The sequence below is a fragment of the Oncorhynchus tshawytscha genome, linkage group LG01 (assembly GCF_018296145.1).
Source record: "Oncorhynchus tshawytscha isolate Ot180627B linkage group LG01, Otsh_v2.0, whole genome shotgun sequence".
Lineage (NCBI taxonomy): Eukaryota > Metazoa > Chordata > Actinopteri > Salmoniformes > Salmonidae > Oncorhynchus > Oncorhynchus tshawytscha.
This window is the reverse complement of record NC_056429.1, coordinates 16,311,161-16,338,497: the sequence shown is the minus strand read 5'-3', so window position 1 is coordinate 16,338,497 and position 27,337 is coordinate 16,311,161. Positions and strand designations below refer to the sequence as shown.

The 27,337-nt window shown below is 40.9% G+C and overlaps 1 protein-coding gene across 1 annotated transcript in view; it reads left to right on the top strand.

The window, feature by feature from the left end:
• The window catches only part of LOC112260298 (potassium voltage-gated channel subfamily KQT member 1-like), a 71,398-nt gene that overhangs the window by 23,353 nt on the left and 20,708 nt on the right, over positions 1 to 27,337 (top strand). Inside the window, exons 3-8 of the mRNA XM_024435338.1 lie at positions 3,636 to 3,762; positions 5,257 to 5,335; positions 5,656 to 5,752; positions 6,879 to 7,019; positions 15,665 to 15,775; positions 15,998 to 16,093. Coding sequence (XP_024291106.1) covers positions 3,636 to 3,762; positions 5,257 to 5,335; positions 5,656 to 5,752; positions 6,879 to 7,019; positions 15,665 to 15,775; positions 15,998 to 16,093 — 651 coding nt within the window. The remainder of the gene's footprint in view (positions 1 to 3,635; positions 3,763 to 5,256; positions 5,336 to 5,655; positions 5,753 to 6,878; positions 7,020 to 15,664; positions 15,776 to 15,997; positions 16,094 to 27,337) is intronic.

Genomic DNA, 27,337 nt, shown 5'->3' with positions numbered 1-27,337 from the left:
CACCCAGCACTGACCTGACCTGGTAGTTCACCTACGTTTTCATGTTGTTGTTCATGTTGCTGTTCCCATCATGTATCCCCACTCTAGCTTGGGTTCCTTTAAATCTCACAACAAGACTTGTCTCCTACACCCTTAGAAAAAAGGATTCCAACAGGGTTATTTGGCTGTCTCCATAGGAGAACCCTTTTTGGTTCCTGGTGGAACCCTCTGTGGAAAGGGTTCTACATGGAACCCAAGAGTACCCATCATGTATCATGGCGCCGGAGAAGATGGCTGACGTTTTACGTGCTCCTAACCCACTGTTTTTTGTTCATTTTTTTTGCAACTTATTTTGTATCTTATTTTGTACATAATATTGCTGCTACCGTCTCTTATTACTGAAAATAACTTCTGCACATCAGAACTGAGCTTACTCACCATGAACTGGCAGAAGTTTTTTTTTCCTTTAACGAGTCTGACGAACCTGACGAGAATGACACACTGCTTTCCCAGGAACAGGCCCTAATCCCCATTTGCGTGAAGAGAAGACGGAGAAAAAGAGGGTGGAGGTTGGGCTGCCTTCTGAGAATTCGTAGGCGATTGAATAAACCCCTACTGCCTTCCGTTCTACTAGCTAATGTGCAATCATTGGAAAATAAAATTGACGACCTACAACGGGACATTAACAACCGTTGTAAACTACAACGGGACATTAACAACTGTACGCTGTATCGGCAGAATAGAACAGCGGCGTCTGGTAAGACAAGGGGTGGGGGACTATGTATATTAGTAAACAAAAGCTGGTACATGATATCTAAGAAGTCTCAAGGTTTTGCTCGTGTGAGGTAGAGTATTTCATGATAAGTTGTAGACCACACTATCTACCTGGAGAGTTTTCATCTGTATCTTTTGTAGTGCTTCTACACCTGCATTGCTTGCTGTTTGGGGTTTTAGGCTAGGTTTCTGTACAGCACTTTGAGATATTGGCTGATGTAAGAAGGGACATATAAATACATTTGATTTGATTTAGCTGTCTACATGCCACCACAGACTGAGGCTGGCACTAAGACTGCATTCAATGAGCTGTATTCCACCATAAGCAAACAGGAAAACGCTCATCCAGAGGCAGCGCTCCAGGAGGCCGGGGACTTTAATGCAGGGAAACTTAAATCAGTTTTACCAAATTTCTACCAGCATGGTAAATGTGCAATTAGTGGGAAAATAACTGTAGACCACCTTTACTCCACACACAGAGACGCGTACAAAGCTCTCCTTCACCCTCCATTTGGCAAATCTGACCGTAACTATATCCTCCTGATTCCCGCTTACAAGCAAAAATTAAAGTAGTAAGCACCATGAAGCTATGAAGTGCTTTGAAAGGCTGGTCATGGCTCACATCAACGCCATTATCCCAGAAACCCTAGACCCACTCCAATTTGCATACCACCCTAACAGATCCACAGATGATACAATCTCTATTGCTCTCCACACTGCCCTTTCCCACCTGGACCAAAGGAACACCTATGTGAGAATGCAATTCATTGGCTACAGCTCAGCGTTCAACACCATAGTGCCCTCAAAGCTCATCACTAAGCTAAGGACCTGGGGACTAAACACCTCCCTCTGCAACTGGATCCTGGAGTTTCTGACGGACCGCCCCCAAGTGGTAAGGGTAGGTAACAACACATCCACCAAGCTGATCCTCAACACAGGGGCCCCTCAGGGGTGCATACTCAGCCCCCTCCTGTATTCCCTGTTCCCTCATGACTGCACGGCCAGACACAACACCAACACCATCATTAAGTGAGCCGATGACACAACAGCCTGATCACCGACAACGACGAGACAGCCTATAGGGAAGAGGTCAGAGACTTGGCTGTGTGGTGCCAGGACAACAACCTCTCCCTCAATGTGATCAAGACAAAAGAGATGATTGTGGACTATAGGAAACGGAAGACCGAACACACCCCCATTCTCATCGACGAGGCTGTAGTGGAGCAAGTTGAGAGCTTCATGTTCCTTGGTGTCCACATCACCAACAAACTAACATGGTCCAAGCACACCATGACAGTTGTGAACAGGGCACGACATAACCCATTCCCCCTCAGGAGACTGAAAAGATTTGGCATGGGTCCTCAGATCCTCAAAATGTTCTACAGCTGCACCATCGAGAGCGTCCTGACTGGTTGCATCACTGCCTGGTATGGCAACAGCTCACCTCCAACCGCAAGGCACTACAGAGGGTAGTGCGTACGGCCCAGTACATCACTGGGGCCAAGCTTCCTGAAAGTAAGCATGTAAGCAATGCTTGTAAGTAAGCATTTCACTGTAAGGTCTACTACACCTGTTGTATTCGGTGCATGTGATTAATAACATGTGATTTGATTTGAATAGGGTTATACCTGGAATAAAAACATTTTTTTCCTGGAACCAAAAACGTTCTTCAAATGAAAAAGACATCCAAATAACCCTTTTAAGTTCTAGATAGCACCTTTTTTGTGTAGAGGTGCTGGCCCCTGGGGAGCAGTTTGGACAGGTGTGGGAAAATAGCCTTGGCCAACCTTTAGACACAAATACCCACAAATAGTGCAATGTTATATAGACACAGCACAGAGCCATGAAATTTGGTCTCTCACTCTCTCTGCGGTATACACAAGTAGGGCTGTGCCTGGTCGGTCAAGTCCAACTAAAATAGATGTTATTAACCCACTTCTCACTTTTTCCCTCAGTCACAAACACGGTAGCTATTTATGTTAAATCCACACAACAGTGCTACTTGTTCCTGTAGGATCAGTCCAACCCACAGTATTATTAAGGAAAGGAAGGACACTGTCACTGCATTCGCAGTAAGTGAATGTGTCTATAGGGTGAGTGACAGCCAGGGGATTGTTTTTGTGACTATGGAGCTATGTTGTTGCAGCAGGGCCTGTGGTATTAGGTTTCAAAAAAGGGGGGTGGTAGGGCAGCCAATTCAAGCAAGCAATGGGATGGCCACCCACATTAAGACAGCTATTACTGAGTGTTAGGTGGCAAAATATTATGGAGTCATGGTGCTAATGAAAAAGATATTGGTTCATGAAGAATTATCACACACACACAAACAAACACACTCCCCCCTCCCCACCATACGCACAATATTTGCACTGTGGCAAAATGTCAACTATTATATTTGAACCACCCAACAGATGTGTAAAGGGCTCCAACACAACCCAGCTGATTTACTATTTATCCTACCTGCACATCCTGCTGAGGCACTGTCACAGCCATGAGGCTCAAATCACTGAGCCATTGACCCTGGCTCAATATCCTCTGTCATCAGAGATGCTATCTAACCTTCTTCTGGGTGGGCTGGTGTGAATGGTTCCCTTACTACTAGACCACCTCAGCCTCTCTCTGTCAGCACACCTGTCAAGTCCCAGTCCCACCAAGCTCTTATCAAGCCTGACATCTCAATGCATTGCTTGGCACTGGACTTAGAAAAACACTCATATTACTTTCATAGTATGAAATGGTAGATAGTGTGTGTGTAGTAGTCTTAGTAAAATGTGATAGTAATATGCTTTGGTCTTAATGAACTAGTTTGAATGTTTTGTGTCTTCTTCCCCAGCCCTGTTCTCCTAATTGTTGTCTGTAACTGCTTGTGTTCTGGTCCACAGGAGATTGTCCTGGTGCTGTTCTTTGGGACAGAGTACGTGGTGCGGCTCTGGTCTGCCGGCTGCAGGAGCAAATATGTGGGGATCAAGGGACGACTCCGCTTCATCAGGAAACCCATTTCTATCATAGGTGCACCTGGCTTATCCTTTATTAAATCTCACACAGTCAGACACCGTTGTTACATGTTTTTACCCCTTCTTTTTTGGGGTCAAATTTGATTACTTCTGCTGTTATGTCTACTAGGGGAGAACCGGGACAAAAGTAACACTTTTTGTTTCTTAATTACTCACAGATCGATAGCACTAGAGAGACTATATTTTATGACTAACAACTTGTGTATGTCCTCTACCATTAGCAACTGTAATTTCATTTCTGAGGTAAGTGAGTTGAAATTAAATAGACTACCGCATAGTTAATTTTGCACCTGCCGGCGGGGCGGGAGTAACATCTGGCGAGAAGTGCACAATATCTGTCTTATCTCCATGTTTCTGGTTTGTAAGTGCTCTTTACTTTCAACAAAAGTACTATCAGCCATCATTTCATGAATAATTCATGCTATAGGTTAGAAATGTATGAAAAGGAGCCATCTCAATGTTACGCAAACACAATATTTTGCCTTACAATATTAATCAGACTAAAATTGATCAAATAATAGCTACATTAACCATAGTAGGAGATTTTCAATTGTTCATGCTTAGCCCTACCAATCACCTGTGCTCCAGTTGTCCTTGTCATGCCGCTCCTCGTGTCTTGATAGAGTAAACGTTTGTATTATTTTCCCAAACTGCAAAGTAATGAGGCTTATCACATTTCCATGGCTTGACACAAGGTAATTAACCCCTAGAATCATATATATTTTTAACCACTAACATGTCAATAAAAGCTTATGTTGGAAGCTGATCTATCAAGTCATTTGATTAAGGCTTAATTCTAATGATGTCATATATAATTTTCTAACCTGTTGATATCTTGATAACATTATAAAAGCAATATAAACTAGAGGAGACAATGGCCTGTGCTTAAACATTTTTTAAATTCCATGTCATCAGTCAACATTGTGTTACTTTTGACGGGGGGGGGTTGCAGGGAGCAGTGTGTTAATTTGATGGGGGGGTTGCAGGGAGCAGTGTGTTACTTTGACGGGGGTGGGGGGTTGCAGGGAGCAGTGTGTTACTTTTGACGGGGGGTGGGGGGTTGCAGGGAGCAGTGTGTTACTTTTGACGGGGGGGGGGGGGTTGCAGGGAGCAGTGTGTTACTTTTGACGGGGGGTTGCAGGGAGCAGTGTGTTACTTTGACGGGGGGGGTTGCAGGGAGCAGTGTGTTACTTTTGACGGGGTGGGGGGTTGCAGGGAGCAGTGTGTTACTTTTGACGGGGGGTGGGGGGTTGCAGGGAGCAGTGTGTTACTTTTGACGGGGGGTTGCAGGGAGCAGTGTGTTACTTTTGACGGGGGGTTGCAGGGAGCAGTGTGTTACTTTTGCCCTGTGTTACTTTCGTACCGGCTCTCTTCTTACTTCTTCTACTATTATGTCTACTACTTTTGTTGTTCAATGGCAACTTAAACATTTGAAGATTATGAGCTAGATGCCAATGCTAATGTGCAGGTGTATCCCTGTATCCCCCAGATCTGATAGTGGTTATTGCCTCCGTCGTAGTGCTGGGTGTAGGCTCCAATGGCCAAGTGTTTGCCACATCTGCTATCAGGTACTGGGTGTGGTAAAAATGAATATTTTACCTGGTTTTCCAGAAATCCTGGTTGGAGGATCCCAGATATCTTGCTTATTCACCTCCTGATTGCGGGAAAGCCTCCAACCGGGATTTAGGGAAAACCAGGAAATGTATTGAAAGTTCCTGCAATTTTGCAACCATAATTACAAATAATATAATATTGTAATAATAGTGTAACATTTTGTGTTGTACTGTAATTGTGTTTTTGTTGCAGAGTAAAACAGGTGGAAGAGAGTAGAGGTATATTAGGCTAAGGTTTGATTGACATTGGTTGCCTTTTGTCTCCATGATTACAGGGGAATCCGCTTCCTCCAGATTCTACGCATGCTGCACGTGGATCGTCAGGGAGGAACATGGAGGCTTCTTGGATCGGTAGTCTTCATCCATAGACAGGTGGAGATCCCTTTACATCTGTTGGCTCATTTCATATCATAATGATGTGCAGTACTATGAGCTTACATGAAGTTAAATATCAAAAGGTAATCTGGAGTATAATGCTGTTTTTAGTAGAGTGAATTAATCTACCCTGATCTTACTTGATCTTACTTGATCTAACTTGATCTACTTGTCTACTGTACCCTGAGTAGGCTTCTCATAAATCCTCAGTCAATCAAGCAGATTCAAATAAAAAGCAAGGTAGATGAGATGGCTAAAGACGTGGTTAGTCATGACTTTGAAAATAAAACATAAAACAACTATTGTTGGACATTTCTTAACCAAATAAGGACACTGTGGTCAGATGATGGGTTCACATTGCTGCCATTTCTTCCAGAGGATTAGTGCACTTGTTCTGTCTGAGTTGCCCTGCCTCCTGCCTAGCTTGTCTGGTTATGGGTAGACTGAGGCAGATGTCTGTCCATATTGTCCATGCTATATTGCCACCAGTGATTATCACAGGGCCCGTTGCACAATCACAGATTCCTCTGATACTCTCACTAGGACCTGCAAGGCTTTATAAGGAGAGAGAGGTAGAGAGTCATGTTTAACAGCTTTCCTTTCCACCTCTTCATGTGTTTCCCCCTCTTTGTTTGTATTCTAATTTCAGTCATCTGGGGTTCTTTTGAAGACATCCTCTTCTGTTTTTTTTTCTATCTTTAACAGGAAGCTGTGGGTTATTTCTCTATGATGTGCAATGGGTCTACTGCTATTCTTTTAGGGTTGAGGGTTTAGGGTTTATATAAATAGGGGAGATTAGGAATTTGGTATTTTATTGGGATCCCCATTAGCTGTTGAGAAAGCAGCAGCTACTCTTCCTAAAGATGAAGTCTTCTGTCTGTGTGAAATGATAGAGAGAGAGTCATATGCCTCCTCTTTCTATGTAGTCATTGCACTCTCTAGTCTTGATCAGATTATGTGTTGTAATGATTGATGTTATGGACAGATATCATTTTAGTTTGATTCACACCTGCAATGTAAAATGTGTAAATAATGTAAAGAAATACATGTAACACATATACATGGTCTACTGCACATTACAAGTGACATACTCCACTCTCTATCTGCATTTCCTCTGTTGTAGGAGCTGATCACCACGCTGTACATCGGCTTCCTGGGGCTGATTTTCTCCTCCTACTTTGTGTACCTGGCGGAGAAGGATGCTGTGGATGAGGAGGGAAAGACTGGCTTCTCCAGCTACGCTGATGCCCTGTGGTGGGGCGTGGTAAGGCATAGTATTAGAGCTGATGTCCTGTGGTGGGGCGTGGTAAGGCATAGTATTAGAGCTGATGTCCTGTGGTGGGGCGTGGTAAGGCATAGTATTAGAGCTGATGCCCTGTGGTGGGGCGTGGTAAGGTATAGTATTAGAGCTGATGCCCTGTGGTGGGGCGTGGTAAGGCATAGTATTAGAGCTGATGTCCTGTGGTGGGGGGTAAGGTATAGTATTAGAGCTGATGCCCTGTGGTGGGGCGTGGTAAGGCATAGTATTAGAGCTGATGCCCTGTGGTAGAGGGGCCCGTGGTAAGGCATAGTATTAGAGCTGATGCCCTGTGGTGGGGCGTGGTAAGGCATAGTATTAGAGCTGATGTCCTGTGGTGGGGCGTGGTAAGGCATAGTATTAGAGCTGATGTCCTGTGGTGGGGTGTGGTAAGGCATAGTATTAGAGCTGATGTCCTGTGGTGGGGCGTGGTAAGGCATAGTATTAGAGCTGATGTCCTGTGGTGGGGCGTGGTAAGGCATAGTATTAGAGCTGATGTCCTGTGGTGGGGCGTGGTAAGGCATAGTATTAGAGCTGATGTCCTGTGGTGGGGCGTGGTAAGGCATAGTATTAGAGCTGATGCCCTGTGGTGGGGCGTGGTAAGCAGAAGAGGCTGGTGAGGGAGGACGGCTCAAAATAATCAATGGAATGGAATTATGGAATGGCATCAAACACATGGAAACCAACCATTACTATGAGCACGTCCTCCCCATTTAAAGTGCCACCAGCCACCACTGGTGGTAAGGCATAGTAATAGGATAGTACTGTATATAGCAGACACGTTTATCCAAGGCAACTTACAGAACAGTGATATACAGTGCATTCTTTTTAATACATTTGTAAAAATGTCTAAAAACCTGTTTTTGCTTTGTTATTATGGGGTATTGTGTGTAGATTAATGAGGAACATTGAATCTAGACTGAATCTCCTCTATTTCAAGTCAAATCAAAGTTTTTGTCACGTGCTCCAAATGCTTACTTACAGGCTCTAACTAAAATAGTGAAAAAAAGTGTGTGTGTGTGTGTGTGTGTGTGTGTGTGTGTGTAGGTAAGTAAAAAAATAAAACAACAATTTCCACCATTGCGCTTGTTTTGTAGTGTGTATCTGTCGGGGTCCCCCTCTAGCTTGGGTGGTTCTGGAATGCCACAAAGAAACAAGTTGCTAATCCAGTTTCAGTTACACAAAGCTACTTTTACACAAAACTATTTTTTATTTAACCAGGTAGGCCAGTTGAGAACAAGTTCTTATTTACAACTGCGACCTGGCCAAGATAAAGCAAAGCAGTGCGACAAAAACAACAACACATAAACAAACGTACAGTCAGTAACACAATAGAAAATAAATATAGATGTACAATGTGTGCAAATGTAGAAGAGTAGGGAGGTAGGCGATAAATAGGCCATAGAGGCCTATTTATTAATTACAATTTAACATTAATACTGGAGTGATAGATGTGCAGATGATGATGTGCAAGTAGAGATACTGGGGTGCAAAAGAGCAAGAGGGTAAGTAAGAATATGGGGATGAGGTAGTTGGGTGTGCTATTTACAGATTGGCTGTGTAGAGGTACAGTGATCGGTAAGCTGCTCTGACAGCTGATACTTAAAGTTATAGAGGGAGATATAAGACTTCAGCTTCAGAGATTTTTGCAATTCGTTACAGTCATTGGCAGCAGAGAACTGGAAAGAAAGTCAGCCAAAGGAAGTGTTGGTTTTGGGGATGACCAGTGCAATATACCTGCTGGAGCACGTGCAACTGGTGGGTGTTGCTATGGTGACCAGTGAGCTGAGATAAGGCGGGGCTTTACCTAGCAAAGACTTATAGATGACCTGGAGCCAGTGGGTTTGGCGACGAATATGTAGTGAGGGCCAGCCAACGAGAGCATACAGGTTGCAGCAGGTGTATCTCACTGATCATCCCTAAAGCCAACACCTCATTTGGCCGCCTTTCGTTCCAGTTCTCTGCTGCCTGTGACTGGAATGAATTGCAAAAATCGCTGAAGTTGGAGACTTTTATCTCCCTCACCAACTTCAAACATCTGCTATCTGGGCAGCTAACCGATCGCTGCAGCTGTACATAGTCTATCGGTAAATAGCCCACCCATTTTTACCTACCTCATCCCCATACTGTTTTTATTGATTTACTTTTCTGCTCTTTTGCACACCAATATCTCTACCTGTACATGACCATCTGATCATTTATCACTCCAGTGTTAATCTGCAAAATTGTAATTATTCTCCTACCTCCTCATGCCTTTTGCACACAATGTATATAGACTCCCCTTTTTTTTCTACTGTGTTATTGACTTGTTAATTGTTTACTCCATGTGTAACTCTGTGTTGTCTGTTCACACTGCTATGCTTTATCTTGGCCAGGTCGCAGTTGCAAATGAGAACTTGTTCTCAACTAGCCTACCTGGTTAAATAAAGGTGAAATAAAAAAAATATATAAAAAAATAAGTAGTATATGGGGCTTTGGTGACAAAATGGATGGCACTGTGATAGACTACATCCAGTTTGCTGAGTAGAGTGTTGGGGGCTATTTTGTAAATGACATCGCCGAAGTCAAGGATCGGTAGGGTAGTCAGTATTATGAGGGTATGTTTGGCAGCATGAGTGAAGGAGGCTTTGTTGAAAAATAGGAAGCAGATTCTAGATTTAATTTTGGATTGGAGATGCTTAATGTGAGTCTGGAAGGAGAGTTTACAGTCTAACCAGACACCTAGATATTTGTAGTTTTCCATATGTTCTAGGTCAGAACCGTCTTGAGTAGTGATGCTAGTCGGGCTGGAGGGTGCGGGCAGCAATCGGTTGAAGAGCATGCACTTAGTTTTACTTGCATTTAAGAGCAGTTGGAGGCCACGGAAGGAGTGTTGTATGGCGTTGAAGCTCGTTTGGAGGTTTGTTAGCACAGTGTCCAAAAAAGGGCCAGATGTATACAGAATGGTGTCATCTTGTTAGAGATGGATCAGAGAATCACCAGCAGCAAGAGCGACATCATTGATATATACAGAGAAAATGGTCGGCCCAAGAATTGAACCCTGTGACACCCCCAAAGAGACTGCCAGAGGTCCAGAGAACAGGCCCTCCGATTTAACACACTGAACTCTATCTGAGAAGTAGTTGGTGAACCAGGTGAGGCAGTCATTTGAGAAGCGAAGGCTATTGAGTTTGCCGATAAGAATGTGGTGATTGACAGAGTTGAAAACCTTGGCCAGGTTGATGAAGATGACTGTGGTTATGATATCGTTTAGGACCTTGAGCGAGGCTGAGGTGCACCCATGACCAGGTCGGAAACCAGATTTCATAGTGGAGATGGTACGATGGGATTCAAAATGGTCGGTGATCTGTTTGTTAACTTGGCTTTTGAAGATTTTAGAAGGGCAGGGCAGGATGGATATAGGTCTATAACAGTTTGGGTCTACAGTGTCTCCCCCTTGGAAGAGGGGGATGACCGCAGCAGCTTTCCAATCTTTGGGGATCTCAGATGATACGAAAGAGATGTTGAATAGGCTATTAATAGGGGTTGCAACAATTTCGGCTGATAATTTTAGGAAGAGAGGGTCCAGATTGTCTAGCCCAGCTGATTTGTACGGATCCAGATTTTGCAGCACTTTCAGAAAATCAGCTGTCTGGATTTGCGTGAAGGAGAAGCGCGGGGGGGGGGACTTGGGCAGGTTGTTGGCCGGGGTAGGGGTACCCAGGTGGAAAGCATGGCCAGCCGTAGGAAAATTCTTATTGAAATGATCAATTATTGTAGATTTATCGGTGGTGATAGTGTTTCCTATCCTCAGTGCAGTGGACAGCTGGGAGGAGGTGCTCTTATTCTCCATGGGCTTTACAATGCCCCAAAACCTTTTGGAATTAGTGCTACAGGAAGCACATTTCTGTTAGGAAAGTTAAGGATAGCTTTTTCAAACTGACTGAGTATATTGGTTTCTGACTTCCCTGAAAAGTTGCATATCGCGGGGGCTATTCGATGCTAATGCAGAACGCCACAGGATGTTTTTGTGCTGGTCAAGGGAAGTCTGGGATGAACCAAGGGCTATATCTGTTCTTAGTGCTACATTTTTTTGAATAGGGCATGCTTATTTAAGATGGAGAGGAAGGTAATGTTGAAGAGAAACTAGGCATCCTCTACTGACGGGATGAGGTCAATATCCCTCCAGGATACCCGGGCCAGGTTGATTAGAAAGGCCTGCTCTCTGAAGTGTTTTAAGGGAGCGTTTGACATTGATGAGAGGTGGTCATTTGACCGCGGACCCATTACGCATGCAGGCAGTGATCACTGAGGTCCTGGTTTAAGACAGCAGAGGTGTATTTAGAGAGCAAGTTGGTCAGGATGATATCTAAGAGGGTGCCCATGGTTACAGATTTAGGGTTGTACCTGGTAGGTTCCTTGATAATTTGTACCCTTACAGACAAACTAACATGCTGTAGCCGTGGCGCTTTCAAGGGTATATGACTGATGACGCAATCTCAATCGCACTCCACACTGCCCATTCCCACATGGACAAAAGGAACACCTATGTGAGAATGTTGTTCATTGACTACAACTCTTGCGACGAGCAATCCCGTATCCGGGAGCGTAATCATAGCCTCAAATGCATTAGCATAACGCAACTTTTCCTATTCATGAAAATCGCAAATGAAATGAAATAAATATATTCAAACACAAGCTTAGCCTTTTGTTAACAACACTGTCATCTCAGATTTTCAAAATATGCGTTACAGCCAATGCTAGACAAGCATTTGTGTAAGTTTATCATGGCATAATGCTATGCTAGGCTCTGCTGGCAGCAGGCAACATTTTCACGAAAATAAGAAAAGCAACCAAATTAAATAATTTACCTTTGAAGAACTTCAGATGCTTTCACTCAGGAGACTCCCAGTTAGATAGAAAATGTTCCTTTTTTCCAAAAATAATATTTTTGTAGGCGAAAAAGTTCCTGTTTCTTCATCATGCTTGGCTGAGAAATCGACCGAAAAATGCTTCAACTATAACGCCAAATTTTTTTCAAAATTTGCTCCATAATATCGACAGAAACACGGCAAACGTTGTTTAGGATCCATCCTCAAGGTGTTTTTAACATATATATTCGATAATATATCCGTTGAAGCAATTGGTTTCTCATAAGAAGCGATTGGAAAAATGGCTACCTCAGTATTTTACGCAAGCTTTTCTCCGGGAGACACCATGTGACCACTCGCTAAATATGGTCCCTTACAGCTATTGTCCAATGGAAATGCCTAAAAAGACGTCACAATGCTGTAGACACCTTGGGGAATGCGTGGAAAACGTAAGCTCATTCGTAGCTCATTCACAGCCATATAAGGAGTCATTGGCATGAGGCGGTTTCAAAAAATGCGGCACTTCCTGGTTGGATTTTTATCTGGGTTTCGCCTGTAACATCAGTTCTGTGGCACTCACAGACAATATCTTTGCAGTTTTGGAAACGTCAGAGTGTCTTCTTTCCAAAGCTGTCAATTATATGCATAGTCAAGCATCTTTTCGTGACAAAATATCTTGTTTAAAACGGGAACGTTTTTCATCCAAAAATGAAATACTGCCCCCAGAGTTTCAAGAGGTTACCATAGTGCCCACGAAGCTCATCACTAAGCTAAGGACCCTGGGACTAAACACCTTCCTCTGCAACTGGATCTTGGACTTCCTGATGTCCTGCCCCCTGGTGGTAAGGGTAGGCAGCAACACATCTGCCACTCTGATCCTCAACACCAGGGCCCCTCAGGGGTGCGTGTTTTGTCCCCTCCTGTACTCCTTGTTCACCCACGACTGTGTGGCACGACTCCAACACTATCATTAAGTTTGCTGACGACACAACAGTGGTAGGCCTGATCACCGACAATGAGCCAGTAGGGAGGAGGTCAGAGACCTGGCAGTGTGGGGCCAGGACAACAACCTCTCCCTCAATGTGAGCAAGACAAAGGAGATGATCACAGACTAAAGGAAAAGGAAGGCCGAACAGGCCCCCATTAACATTGACGGGGCTGTTGTGGAGTGGGTCAAGAGTTTCAAGTTCCTTGCTGTCCACATCACCAACCAACTATCATGGTCCAAACACACCAAGACAGTCGTGAAGAGGGCACACCAGCTTTTCCCCCTCAGGAGAGACTGAAAAGATTTGGCATGGGTCCCCAGATCTTCAAAAAGTTCCACAGCTGTGCCATCGAGAGCATCCTGACCGGGTGCATCACCGCCTGGTATGGCAACTGCTTGGCATCCGACCGTAAGGCGCTACAGAGGGTAGTGCGTACGGCCCAATACATCACTGGAGCCAAGCTCCCTGCCATCCAGGACCTATATACTAGGCGGTTTCAGAGGAAGGCCCAAAAAATTGTCGAAGACTCCAGTCCTGGCAAGCGGTACCGGAGCGCCAAGTCTTGGTCCAAAAGGCTCCTTAACAGCTTCTACCCCCAAGCTATAAGACTGCTGAACAATTCATCAAGTAGCCACCCGGACTATTTACATCGACCCCCCCCCCCCTTGTTTTTACACTGCTGCTACTCGCTGTTTATTATCTATGCATAGTCGCTATTCCCCTACCTACAAATTACTTAGACTAACCTGTACCCCTGCACATTGACTCTGTACCGGTACCCGCTGTATATAGCCACGTTATTGTTATGTAATTTTCTTGTGTTACTTTTTATTTTATTTTTTACTTTAGTTTATTAAGTCAATGTTTTCGTAACTCTATTTCTTGAACTGCATTGTTGGTTAAGGGGTTGTAAGTAAGCATTTCAGGGTAAGGTCTACACTTGTATTCGGGACATGTGACAAATACAATTTGATTTGTTTTGATCAACAACCCAACCCTGCTCTTTTTAAAGATAACAATACAACTAAGTGACCCAATGCTTGCAACTCACCAGTTGGGTCATCTAAACAACCCAGCATCCGAGTGAAGGCTGTTTTGGCTGTTTCCATCAGGCGGGTCAAGTTTCCAGTTGAGTTAATTAAACAGTTCAATGTAAGGCTGTGGGTAATAAAAAACCTATGGTAGTCTTGTGCTAGAGGGATCTACACGCAATAAACCACCTCACTGCTCTCTGTCTCAAATACCTTTTACTCTGCCACTATAAAGTGTCAGTTCCTTTAATTAAAACTGTAATTGCAGGATTACTAGCTGTTTTGTAATGAGAGTTAGAAAGGTTCAGGGGTCCTTGGTGCCCAATGGAACCATGAAGAAAAGCTGTTTTTGTGTGTCATAGCCACAATGAACAAAACAGCCCAATAGGAACTTTGCTCTCCTTTGTTAATCACAGAGACTGTAAACTTGAGACTTGTGATATGCCGTGCCAATAGGTTTGGTCACTCGTGTGTGTGTGGTGTGTGTGTGGTGTGTGTGTGCTGAGATCAGTTTGTCCAGCAGTAAAGGGAGAGCCTGTTTGGAGAGTGTTGTATGTGCGTGTTTCCCAGTGTATTCCCTGTCAGCTTGTTTTCCACTGTGGGGTGTGCAGGTGCAGGGCACAGCTGTAGGATGGGCTCAGAGCCCACAGGCCAATGGCATGATTCATATTTCTCCTCTCCTCTCATCTGCCTCACACTCAGAGGTTGTTAAGGGAAGAGTGTTTGATCTGGAGATTCACCAGCACTCTGCTCAACCTCTGAAAATGGGAGAGAGAGACAGAGAAGCGATTGATATCAGGATGGATAGGGAGAGGGGTAGAGAGAGAGATTTAGTTGATGTTGTTTATAGGGTGTATGGTGTTTACTATGAACCATATGATGGCAGGTGTGGTGTGGCAATGACACACACCTCCACAGAGAGAGGGAGAAAGAGTAAATGGACTGTGCCCCAGTGAGAACTCAAGATGGTGTGTTTTGACCTTTGTGAAGACATGGAGAGGCTTCGCCACACACTTGGAGTGCAGCGCTTACACCAGGGGTTTGAATGCGGGGGTGTTGTTGAGTGGACTATTCCACACTGATGTCAGGCCCATTGTTTAGTCATAGAATGTGTAGATGAGGATTAACCATCCCCCTCCCTCCTTTCTTCCCTCCCTCCTTCTTCCTATTTACTCCCAAAAAGTTTTAAGTATCTCACCTTACATCACCCTCTTTGTATAAGCACACAGCACAAGGTCACACGGCGCCCCAAAGACACTCCACTGTGCTTCTCTCAATGTGTCACAATTGGCTCAGCTTTCAGAGTGGATGTACATGGAAATGCAGGGGTATTTGTTTTCCTCCGCGCTCCGCTTGGCCAAATTCCTCTCCTCACTGAGGATTAGTCCCAGAATCCTCTCCTCACCGAGGATTAGTCCCAGTCAGAATCGTATTCCTATTGAGTGAATTTCAACTGCTGAGTGGTGACAGTTTTGGAGGCAGGCCAATACGTGTGATGAACTTTCTCCTCATGGTCTGCTCCTTGTTGTTATCGCCAAACTGTACTCAATGACCTCTTTACGACCAAGTAGCTCATTATTAGAAGCCTTTAACAACGATGTTTAACTTATTTAGTACATATGTAAATGTAATCATGGTGAAAAGATCTATATAACGGGAAATGATTGTGTAAATAAAATAACATCAGTGTGTGGAAACATTGCCTTGTTTTCCCTAACCTATCCCGTCCCCACTGCCCCCAGGTGACGGTGACCACCATTGGCTACGGGGACAAGATCCCTCAGACGTGGATAGGGAAGTGCATTGCTTCCTGCTTCAGCATCTTCGCCATCTCCTTCTTCGCTCTGCCTGCAGTAATTACCCCTCATCTTCCTCCTCTTCTTCCACAATAAACTAAATAGTATAATGTGTACATAATTCATAATACACAATATTGCCTTCCATCATTACTGTGTTGTCTGGTGAGTAACCCAGTTAGTCCTCTGAGGGGAAGCATCAGTGTGCAGCTCCAGGTCGCCCTGTGGTTTCAGTGTCATGATGCCTCTCTCTCTCTTTCTCCCCCTCCCCTTCTCCAGGGTATACTGGGCTCGGGCTTTGCTCTGAAGGTGCAGCAGAAACAGAGACAGAAACATTTCAACAGACAGATCCCGGCTGCAGCCTCACTAATCCAGGTACCGTCAGTCAGACAGACAGACAGACAGAGACAGCAGCCAAACAATCACTCTGTCCTGTCTGGGATCTCAACAGCTGTGTATAGGAGAGAATATGTATAGGAATGAGTGTGTAGAAAGTGCTTAAGCACAGTGATGACACATGGGACCTACTGTATGTGGACCTACTGTAGGCCCCTGAACGTACTGAACGTACTTCCGGCGCCGACAGAGATGGCCGCCTCGCTTCGCGTTCTAGGAAACTATGCAGTTTTTTGTTTTTTTACGTGTTATTTCTTACACTAGTACCCCAGGTCATCTTAGGTTTCTTTACATACAGCCGACAAGAACTACTGAATATAAGATCAGCGTCAACTCACCATCAGTACGACCAAGAATATGTTTTCGCGATGCGGATCCTGAGTTCTGCCTTACAACCAGTGTAACCGAGTGGATCACATGCAGCGACCAAAAAAAAAAAAAACGACTCAGAAAAAGAGGGAAACGAAGCGGTCTTCTGGTCAGACTCCGGAGACGGGCACATCGTGCACCACTCCCCAGCATTCTTCTTGCCAATGTCCAGTCTCTTGACAACAAGGTTGATGAAATCCGAGCAAGGGTAGCATTCCAGAGGGACATCAGAGACTGTAACGTTCTCTGCTTCACGGAAACATGGCTCACTGGAGAGACGCAATCCGAAGCGGTGCAGCCAGCGGGTTTCTCCACGCATCGCGCCGACAGAAACAAACATCTCTCTGGTAAGAAGACGGGCGGGGGCGTATGTCTTATGGCCAACGTGACATGGTGTGATGAAGGAAACATACAGGAACTCAAATCCTTCTGTTCACCTGATTTAGAATTCCTCACAATCAAATGTAGACCGCATTATCTACCAAGAGAATTCTCTTCGATTATAATCACAGCCGTATATATCCCCCCAAGCAGACACATCGATGGCTCTGAACGAACTTTATTTAACTCTCTGCAAACTGGAAACGATTTATCCGGAGGCTGCATTCATTGTAGCTGGGGATTTTAACAAGGCTAATCTGAAAACAAGACTCCCTAAATTTTATCAGCATATTGATTGCGCAACCAGGGGTGGAAAGACCCTGGATCATTGTTACTCTAACTTCCGCGACGCATATAAGGCCCTGCCCCGCCCCCTTTCGGAAAAGCTGACCACGACTCCATTTTGTTGATCCCTGCCTACAGACAGAAACTAAAACAAGAAGCTCCCACGCTGAGGTCTGTCCAACGCTGGTCCGACCAAGCTGACTCCACACTCCAAGACTGCTTCCATCACGTGGACTGGGAGATGTTTCGTATTGCGTCAGACAACAACATTGACGAATACGCTGATACGGTGTGCGAGTTCATTAGAACGTGCGTTGAAGATGTCGTTCCCATAGCAACGATTAAAACATTCCCTAACCAGAAACCGTGGATTGATGGCAGCATTCGTGTGAAACTGAAGGCACGAACCACTGCTTTTAATCAGGGCAAGGTGTCTGGTAACATGGCTGAATACAAACAGTGCAGCTATTCCCTCCGCAAGGCTATCAAACAAGCTAAGCGCCAGTACAGAGACAAAGTAGAATCTCAATTCAACGGCTCAGACACAAGAGGTATGTGGCAGGGTCTACAGTCAATCACGGACTACAGGAAGAAACCCAGCCCAGTCACGGACCAGGATGTCTTGCTCCCAGGCAGACTAAATAACTTTTTGCCCGCTTTGAGGACAATACAGTGCCACTGACACGGCCTGCAACGGAATCATGCGGTCTCTCCTTCACTGCAGCCGAAGTGAGTAAGACATTTAAACGTGTTAACCCTCGCAAGGCTGCAGGCCCAGACGGCATCCCCAGCCGCGCCCTCAGAGCATGCGCAGACCAGCTGGCCGGTGTGTTTACGGACATATTCAACCAATCCCTATACCAGTCTGCTGTTCCCACATGCTTCAAGAGGGCCACCATTGTTCCTGTTCCCAAGAAAGCTAAGGTAACTGAGCTAAACGACTACCGCCCCGTAGCACTCACATCCGTCATCATGAAGTGCTTTGAGAGACTAGTCAAGGACCATATCACCTCCACCCTACCTGACACCCTTGACCCACTCCAATTTGCTTACCGCCCAAATAGGTCCACAGACGATGCAATCTCAACCACACTGCACACTGCCCTAACCCATCTGGACAAGAGGAATACCTATGTGAGAATGCTGTTCATCGACTACAGCTCGGCATTCAACACCATAGTACCCTCCAAGCTCGTCATCAAGCTCGAGACCCTGGGTCTCGACCCCGCCCTGTGCAACTGGGTACTGGACTTCCTGACGGGCCGCCCCCAGGTGGTGAGGGTAGGCAACAACATCTCCTCCCCGCTGATCCTCAACACTGGGGCCCCACAAGGGTGCGTTCTGAGCCCCCTCCTGTACTCCCTGTTCACCCACGACTGCGTGGCCATGCACGCCTCCAACTCAATCATCAAGTTTGCGGACGACACAACAGTGGTAGGCTTGATTACCAACAACGACGAGACGGCCTACAGGGAGGAGGTGAGGGCCCTCGGAGTGTGGTGTCAGGAAAATAACCTCACACTCAACGTCAACAAAACTAAGGAGATGATTGTGGACTTCAGGAAACAGCAGAGGGAACACCCCCATCCACATCGATGGAACAGTAGTGGAGAGGGTAGCAAGTTTTAAGTTCCTCGGCATACACATCACAGACAAACTGAATTGGTCCACTCACACAGACAGCATCGTGAGGAAGGCGCAGCAGCGCCTCTTCAACCTCAGGAGGCTGAAGAAATTCGGCTTGTCACCAAAAGCACTCACAAACTTCTACAGATGCACAATCGAGAGCATCCTGGCGGGCTGTATCACCGCCTGGTATGGCAACTGCACCGCCCTCAACCGTAAGGCTCTCCAGAGGGTAGTGAGGTCTGCACAACGCATCACCGGGGGCAAACTACCTGCCCTCCAGGACACCTACACAACCCGATGCTACAGGAAGGCCATAAAGATCATCAAGGACATCAACCACCCGAGCCACTGCCTGTTCACCCCGCTGTCATCCAGAAGGCGAGGTCAGTACAGGTGCATCAAAGCTGGGACCGAGAGACTGAAAAACAGCTTCTATCTCAAGGCCATCAGACTGTTAAACAGCCACCACCAACATTGAGTGGCTACTGCCAAATCATCGACTGCATCCTTATGTAATACATGTATCACTAGCCACTTTAACTATGCCACTTGGTTTACATACTTATCTCATATGTATATACTGTACTCGATATCATCTACTGTATCTTGCCTATGCTGCTCTGTACCATCACTCATTCATATATCCTTATGTACATATTCTTTATCCCCTTACACTGTGTATAAGACAGTAGTTTTTTTTGGAATTGTTAGTTAGATTACTTGCTCGTTATTACTGCATTGTCGGAACTAGAAGCACAAGCATTTCGCTACACTCGCATTAACATCTGCTAACCATGTGTATGTGACAAATAAAATTTGATTTGATTTGATTTGATTTGATTTTGAACCTCTCTAGGACCAGGTCTGGTCTGGTCTGACGGACGCCATCTTTGATTCAGTGCTTTACTCAGTGCTTTACTAGTCAGATAGGTTCAATTTAACATGTCCAGGACCACTACATTTCCTGATTTCTTTAAATAACACATTTGTTCCCTTCAAATCTTGCCAATGTAAGCTTCAAAAAGCAGTCTAGTACAAATAGATGAGTAGCAGTGTTTGTAGTCTGCACATGTCCTGGAAAAGGTGAGCTGTCCTGTTCTCTTCCAGGCAGAGAAGACAGGCAAATAGCAGCCAGTTTATTCACCAGGAACTGGCCATCACAAGGATCACATTGACTCTGAACATACAAAGAAGCCCACATCTACATTTACAAAGAGACTCCTTATTGTGCTGACATTTTAAGAAACATAGAGTCACTGAATCTACATGATGATGAGGATGACGGTACAGAGCTAAACATGGAATGGCTATATGAATGGTTATACTGTATGTGAATGGTTATACTGTATGTGAATGGTTATATGAATGGTTATATGAATGGCTATATGAATGGTTATATGAATGGTTATACTGTATGTGAATGGTTATACTGTATGTGAATGGTTATATGAATGGTTATATGAATGGTTATATGTGAATGGTTATATGTGAATGGTTATATGTGAATGGTTATACTGTATGTGAATGGTTATATGTGAATGGTTATACTGTATGTGAATGGTTATATGTGAATGGTTATACTGTATGTGAATGGTTATATGTGAATGGTTATATGTGAATGGTTATATGTGAATGGTTATATGAATGGTTATACTGTATGTGAATGGTTATATGTGAATTGTTACATGAATGGTTATATGTGAATGGTTATATGTGAATGGTTATACTGTATGTGAATGGTTATATGTGAATGGTTATATGTGAATGGTTATATGTGAATGGTTATATGTGAATGGTTATATGTGAATGGTTATATGTGAATGGTTATATGTGAATGGTTATATGTGAATGGTTATATGTGAATGGTTATACTGTATGTGAATGGTTATATGAATGGTTATACTGTATGTGAATGGTTATATATGAATGGTTATACTGTATGTGAATGGTTATACTGTATGTGTATGGTTATATGAATGGTTATACTGTATGTGTATGGTTATATGAATGGTTATACTGTATGTGAATGGTTAGTATGGTTATATGAATGGTTATATGTGAATTGTTATATGTGAATGGTTATATGAATGGTTATACTGTATGTGAATGGTTATATGTGAATGGTTATACTGTATGTGAATGGTTATATGTGAATGGTTATACTGTATGTGAATGGTTATATGTGAATGGTTATACTGTATGTGAATGGTTATATATGAATGGTTATATGTGAATGGTTATATGTGAATGGTTATACTGTATGTGAATGGTTATGTGAATGGTTATATGAATGGTTATATGAATGGTTATACTGTATGTGAATTGTTATATATGAATGGTTATATGTGAATGGTTATATGTGAATGGTTATACTGTATGTGAATGGTTATATGTGAATGGTTATATGTGAATGGTTATATGTGAATGGTTATATGTGAATGGTTATACTGTATGTGAATGGTTATATGTGAATGGTTATACTGTATGTGAATGGTTATACTGTATGTGAATGGTTATATGTGAATGGTTATACTGTATGTGAATGGTTATATGTGAATGGTTATACTGTGAGTGAATGGTTATATGTGAATGGTTATACTGTATGTGAATGGTTATATGAATGGTTATACTGTATGTGAATGGTTATACTGTATGTGAATGGTTATATGTGAATGGTTATACTGTATGTGAATGGTTATATGTGAATGGTTATACTGTATGTGACTGGTTATATGAATGGTTATATGTGAATGGTTATATGTGAATGGTTATACTGTATGTGACTGGTTATATGAATGGTTATATGTGAATGGTTATATGTGAATGGTTATACTGTATGTGAATGGTTATGTGAATGGTTATATGAATGGTTATACTGTATGTGAATGGTTATATGTGAATGGTTATATGTGAATGGTTATATGTGAATGGTTATACTGTATGTGAATGGTTATATGTGAATGGTTATATGTGAATGGTTATATGTGAATGGTTATATGTGAATGGTTATACTGTATGTGAATGGTTATATGTGAATGGTTATACTGTATGTGAATGGTTATACTGTATGTGAATGGTTATATGTGAATGGTTATACTGTATGTGAATGGTTATACTGTATGTGTATGGTTATATGTGAATGGTTATACTGTATGTGAATGGTTATATGAATGGTTATATGTGAATGGTTATACTGTATGTGACTGGTTATATGAATGGTTATATATGAATGGTTATATGTGAATGGTTATATGTGAATGGTTATACTGTATGTGAATGGTTATATGTGAATGGTTATACTGTATGTGTATGGTTATATGAATGGTTATACTGTATGTGAATTGTTATATATGAATGGTTATATGTGAATGGTTATATGTGAATGGTTATACTGTATGTGAATGGTTATATGTGAATGGTTATACTGTATGTGAATGGTTATATGTGAATGGTTATGCTGTATGTGAATGGTTATATGTGAATGGTTATACTGTATGTGAATGGTTATACTGTATGTGAATGGTTATATGTGAATGGTTATACTGTATGTGAATGGTTATATGTGAATGGTTATACTGTGAGTGAATGGTTATATGTGAATGGTTATACTGTATGTGAATGGTTATATGAATGGTTATACTGTATGTGAATGGTTATACTGTATGTGAATGGTTATATGTGAATGGTTATACTGTATGTGAATGGTTATATGTGAATGGTTATACTGTATGTGACTGGTTATATGAATGGTTATATGTGAATGGTTATATGTGAATGGTTATAATGTATGTGACTGGTTATATGAATGGTTATATGTGAATGGTTATATGTGAATGGTTATACTGTATGTGAATGGTTATACTGTATGTGAATGGTTATATGTGAATGGTTATACTGTATGTGAATGGTTATATGTGAATGGTTATACTGTATGTGAATGGTTATATGTGAATGGTTATACTGTATGTGAATGGTTATATGTGAATGGTTATACTGTATGTGAATGGTTATATGTGAATGGTTATACTGTATGTGAATGGTTATATGTGAATGGTTATACTGTATGTGAATGGTTATATGAATGGTTATACTGTATGTGAATTGTTATATATGAATGGTTATATGTGAATGGTTATATGTGAATGGTTATACTGTATGTGAATGGTTATATGTGAATGGTTATACTGTATGTGAATGGTTATATGTGAATGGTTATACTGTATGTGACTGGTTATATGAATGGTTATATGTGAATGGTTATATGTGAATGGTTATACTGTATGTGACTGGTTATATGAATGGTTATATGTGAATGGTTATATGTGAATGGTTATATGTGAATGGTTATACTGTATGTGACTGGTTATATGAATGGTTATATGTGAATGGTTATGCTGTATGTGAATGGTTATATGTGGATGGTTATACTGTATGTGAATGGTTATACTGTATGTGTATGGTTATATGTGAATGGTTATACTGTATGTGAATGGTTATACTGTATGTGTATGGTTATATGTGAATGGTTATACTGTATGTGACTGGTTATACTGTATGTGAATGGTTATATGAATGGTTATACTGTATGTGTATGGTTATATGAATGGTTATATGTGAATTGTTATATGTGAATGGTTATATGTGAATGGTTATATGTGAATGGTTATACTGTATGTGAATGGTTATATGTGAATTGTTATATGTGAATGGTTATACTGTATGTGAATGGTTATATGTGAATGGTTATATGTGAATGGTTATATGTGAATGGTTATACTGTATGTGAATGGTTATATGTGAATGGTTATACTGTATGTGAATGGTTATATGTGAATGGTTATATGTGAATGGTTATACTGTATGTGACTGGTTATACTGTATGTGTATGGTTATATGAATGGTTATACTGTATGTGTATGGTTATATGAATGGTTATATGTGAATGGTTATATGTGAATGGTTATATGTGAATGGTTATATGTGAATGGTTATACTGTATGTGAATGGTTATATGTGAATTGTTATATGTGAATGGTTATACTGTATGTGACTGGTTATACTGTATGTGTATGGTTATATGAATGGTTATACTGTATGTGAATGGTTATATGAATGGTTATATGTGAATGGTTATATGTGAATGGTTATATGTGAATGGTTATATGTGAATGGTTATACTGTATGTGAATGGTTATATGTGAATGGTTATATGTGAATGGTTATATGTGAATGGTTATATGTGAATGGTTATATGTGAATGGTTATATGTGAATGGTTATATGTGAATGGTTATATGTGAATGGTTATATGTGAATGGTTATATGTGAATGGTTATACTGTATGTGAATGGTTATATGTGAATGGTTATATGTGAATTGTTACATGAATGGTTATATGTGAATGGATATACTGTATGTGAATGGTTATATGTGAATGGTTATACTGTATGTGAATGGTTATATGTGAATGGTTATATATGAATGGTTATACTGTATGTGAATGGTTATACTGTATGTGAAAGGTTATATGAATGGTTATATGTGAATTGTTATACGTGAATGGTTATATGTGAATGGTTATATGTGAATGGTTATATGAATGGTTATACTGTATGTGAATGGTTATACTGTATGTGAATGGTTATATGAATGGTTATATGTGAATGGTTATATGTGAATGGTTATACTGTATGTGAATGGTTATATGAATGGTTATATGTGAATGGTTATATGAATGATTATACTGTGAATGGTTATATGTGAATGGTTATATGAATGGTTATACTGTATGTGAATGGTTATACTGTATGTGAATGGTTATATGTGAATGGTTATATGTGAATGGTTATATGAATGGTTATATGTGAATGGTTATATGAATGGTTATATGTGAATGGTTTTATGTGAATGGTTATATGTGAATGGTTATATGTGAATGATTATATGAATGGTTATATGTGAATGATTATATGAATGGTTATATGTGAATGGTTTTATGTGACTGGTTATATGTGAATGGTTATATGTGAATGGTTATATGTGAATGGTTATATATGAATGGTTATATGTGAATGGTTATATATGAATGGTTATATGTGAATGGTTTTATGTGACTGGTTATATGTGAATGGTTATATGTGAATGGTTATATGTGAATGGTTATATGAATGGTTATATGTGAATGGTTATATTTGAATGGTTATATGTGAATGGTTATATGAATGGTTATACTGTATGTGAATTGTTATATGTGAATGGTTATATGTGAATGGTTATATGAATGGTTATATGTATGAATGGTTATATGTGAATGGTTATGCTGTATGTGAATGGTTATATGTGAATGGTTATACTGTATGTGAATGGTTATATGTGAATGGTTATACTGTATGTGATTGGTTATATGTGAATGGTTTATACTGTATGTGAATGGTTATGCTGTATGTGAATGGTTATATGAATGTATGTGAATGGTTATATGTGAATGGTTATACTGTACTGGTTATATGTGAATGGGTATGCTGTATGTGAATGGTTATATGTGAATGGTTATACTGTATGTGAATGGTTATATGTGAATGGTTATACTGTATGTGAATGGTTATACTGTATGTGAATGGTTATATAATGGTTATATGTGAATGGTTATATATGTTATATGAATGGTTATATGTGAATGGTTATATGTGAATGGTTATACTGTATGTGAATGGTTATGTGAATGGTTATATGAATGGTTATATGAATGGTTATACTGTATGTGAATGGTTATATGTGAATGGTTATATGTGAATGGTTATACTGTATGTGAATGGTTATATGTGGATGGTTATACTGTATGTGAATGGTTATATGTGAATGGTTATACTGTATGTGTATGGTTATATGTGAATGGTTATACTGTATGTGAATGGTTATACTGTATGTGAATGGTTATACTGTATGTGTATGGTTATATGTGAATGGTTATACTGTATGTGACTGGTTATACTGTATGTGTATGGTTATATGAATGGTTATACTGTATGTGTATGGTTATATGAATGGTTATACTGTATGTGAATGGTTATACTGTATGTGTATGGTTATATGAATGGTTATATGTGAATTGTTATATGTGAATGGTTATATGTGAATGGTTATATGTGAATGGTTATACTGTATGTGAATGGTTATATGTGAATGGTTATATGTGAATGGTTATATGTGAATGGTTATACTGTATGTGAATGGTTATATGTGAATGGTTATACTGTATGTGAATGGTTATATGTGAATGGTTATATGTGAATGGTTATACTGTATGTGAATGGTTATATGTGAATGGTTATATGTGAATGGTTATACTGTATGTGAATGGTTATATGTGAATGGTTATATGTGAATGGTTATATGTGAATGGTTATACTGTATGTGAATGGTTATATGTGAATGGTTATACTGTATGTGAATGGTTATATGAATGGTTATATGTGAATGGTTATACTGTATGTGAATGGTTATATATGAATGGTTATACTGTATGTGAATGGTTATACTGTATGTGTATGGTTATATGAATGGTTATACTGTATGTGTATGGTTATATGAATGGTTATACTGTATGTGAATGGTTATATGAATGGTTATATGTGAATGGTTATATGAATGAATATGTGAATGTTATGGTTATATGTGAATGGTTATACTGTATGTGAATGGTTATATGTGAATGGTTATACTGTATGTGAATGGTTATATGTGAATGGTTATATGTATGTGAATGAATGGTTATATGTGAAATGTGTTATACTGTATGTGAATGGTTATATGAATGGTTATATGAATGGTTATATGAATGGTGAATTGTTATATATGAATGGTTATATGTGAATGGTTATATGTGAATGGTTATACTGTATGTGAATGGTTATATGTGAATGGTTATATATGAATGGTTATATGTGAATGGTTATATGTGAATGGTTATACTGTATGTGAATGGTTATATATGAATGGTTATATGTGAATGGTTATATGTGAATGGTTATACTGTATGTGAATGGTTATATGTGAATGGTTATACTGTATGTGAATGGTTATACTGTATGTGAATGGTTATATGAATGAATGGTTATACTGTATGTGAATGGTTATATGTGAATGGTTATACTGTGTGAATGGTTATACTGTATGTGAATGGTTATATGTGAATGGTTATACTGTATGTGAATGGTTATATGTGAATGGTTATATGTGAATGGTTATACTGTATGTGAATGGTTATATGTGAATGGTTATATGTGAATGGTTTACTGTATGTGAATGGTTATATGTGAATGGTTATGTGAATGGTTACTGTATGTGAATGGTTATATGTGTTTTAATGAATGGTTATATGTGAATGGTTATACTGTATGTGAATGGTTATATATGAATGGTTATATGTGAATTGTTATGTGAATGGTTATATGTGAATGGTTATATGAATGGTTATACTGTATGTGAATGGTTATATGTGAATGGTTATACTGTATGTGAATGGTTATATGAATGGTTATATGTGAATGGTTATATGTGA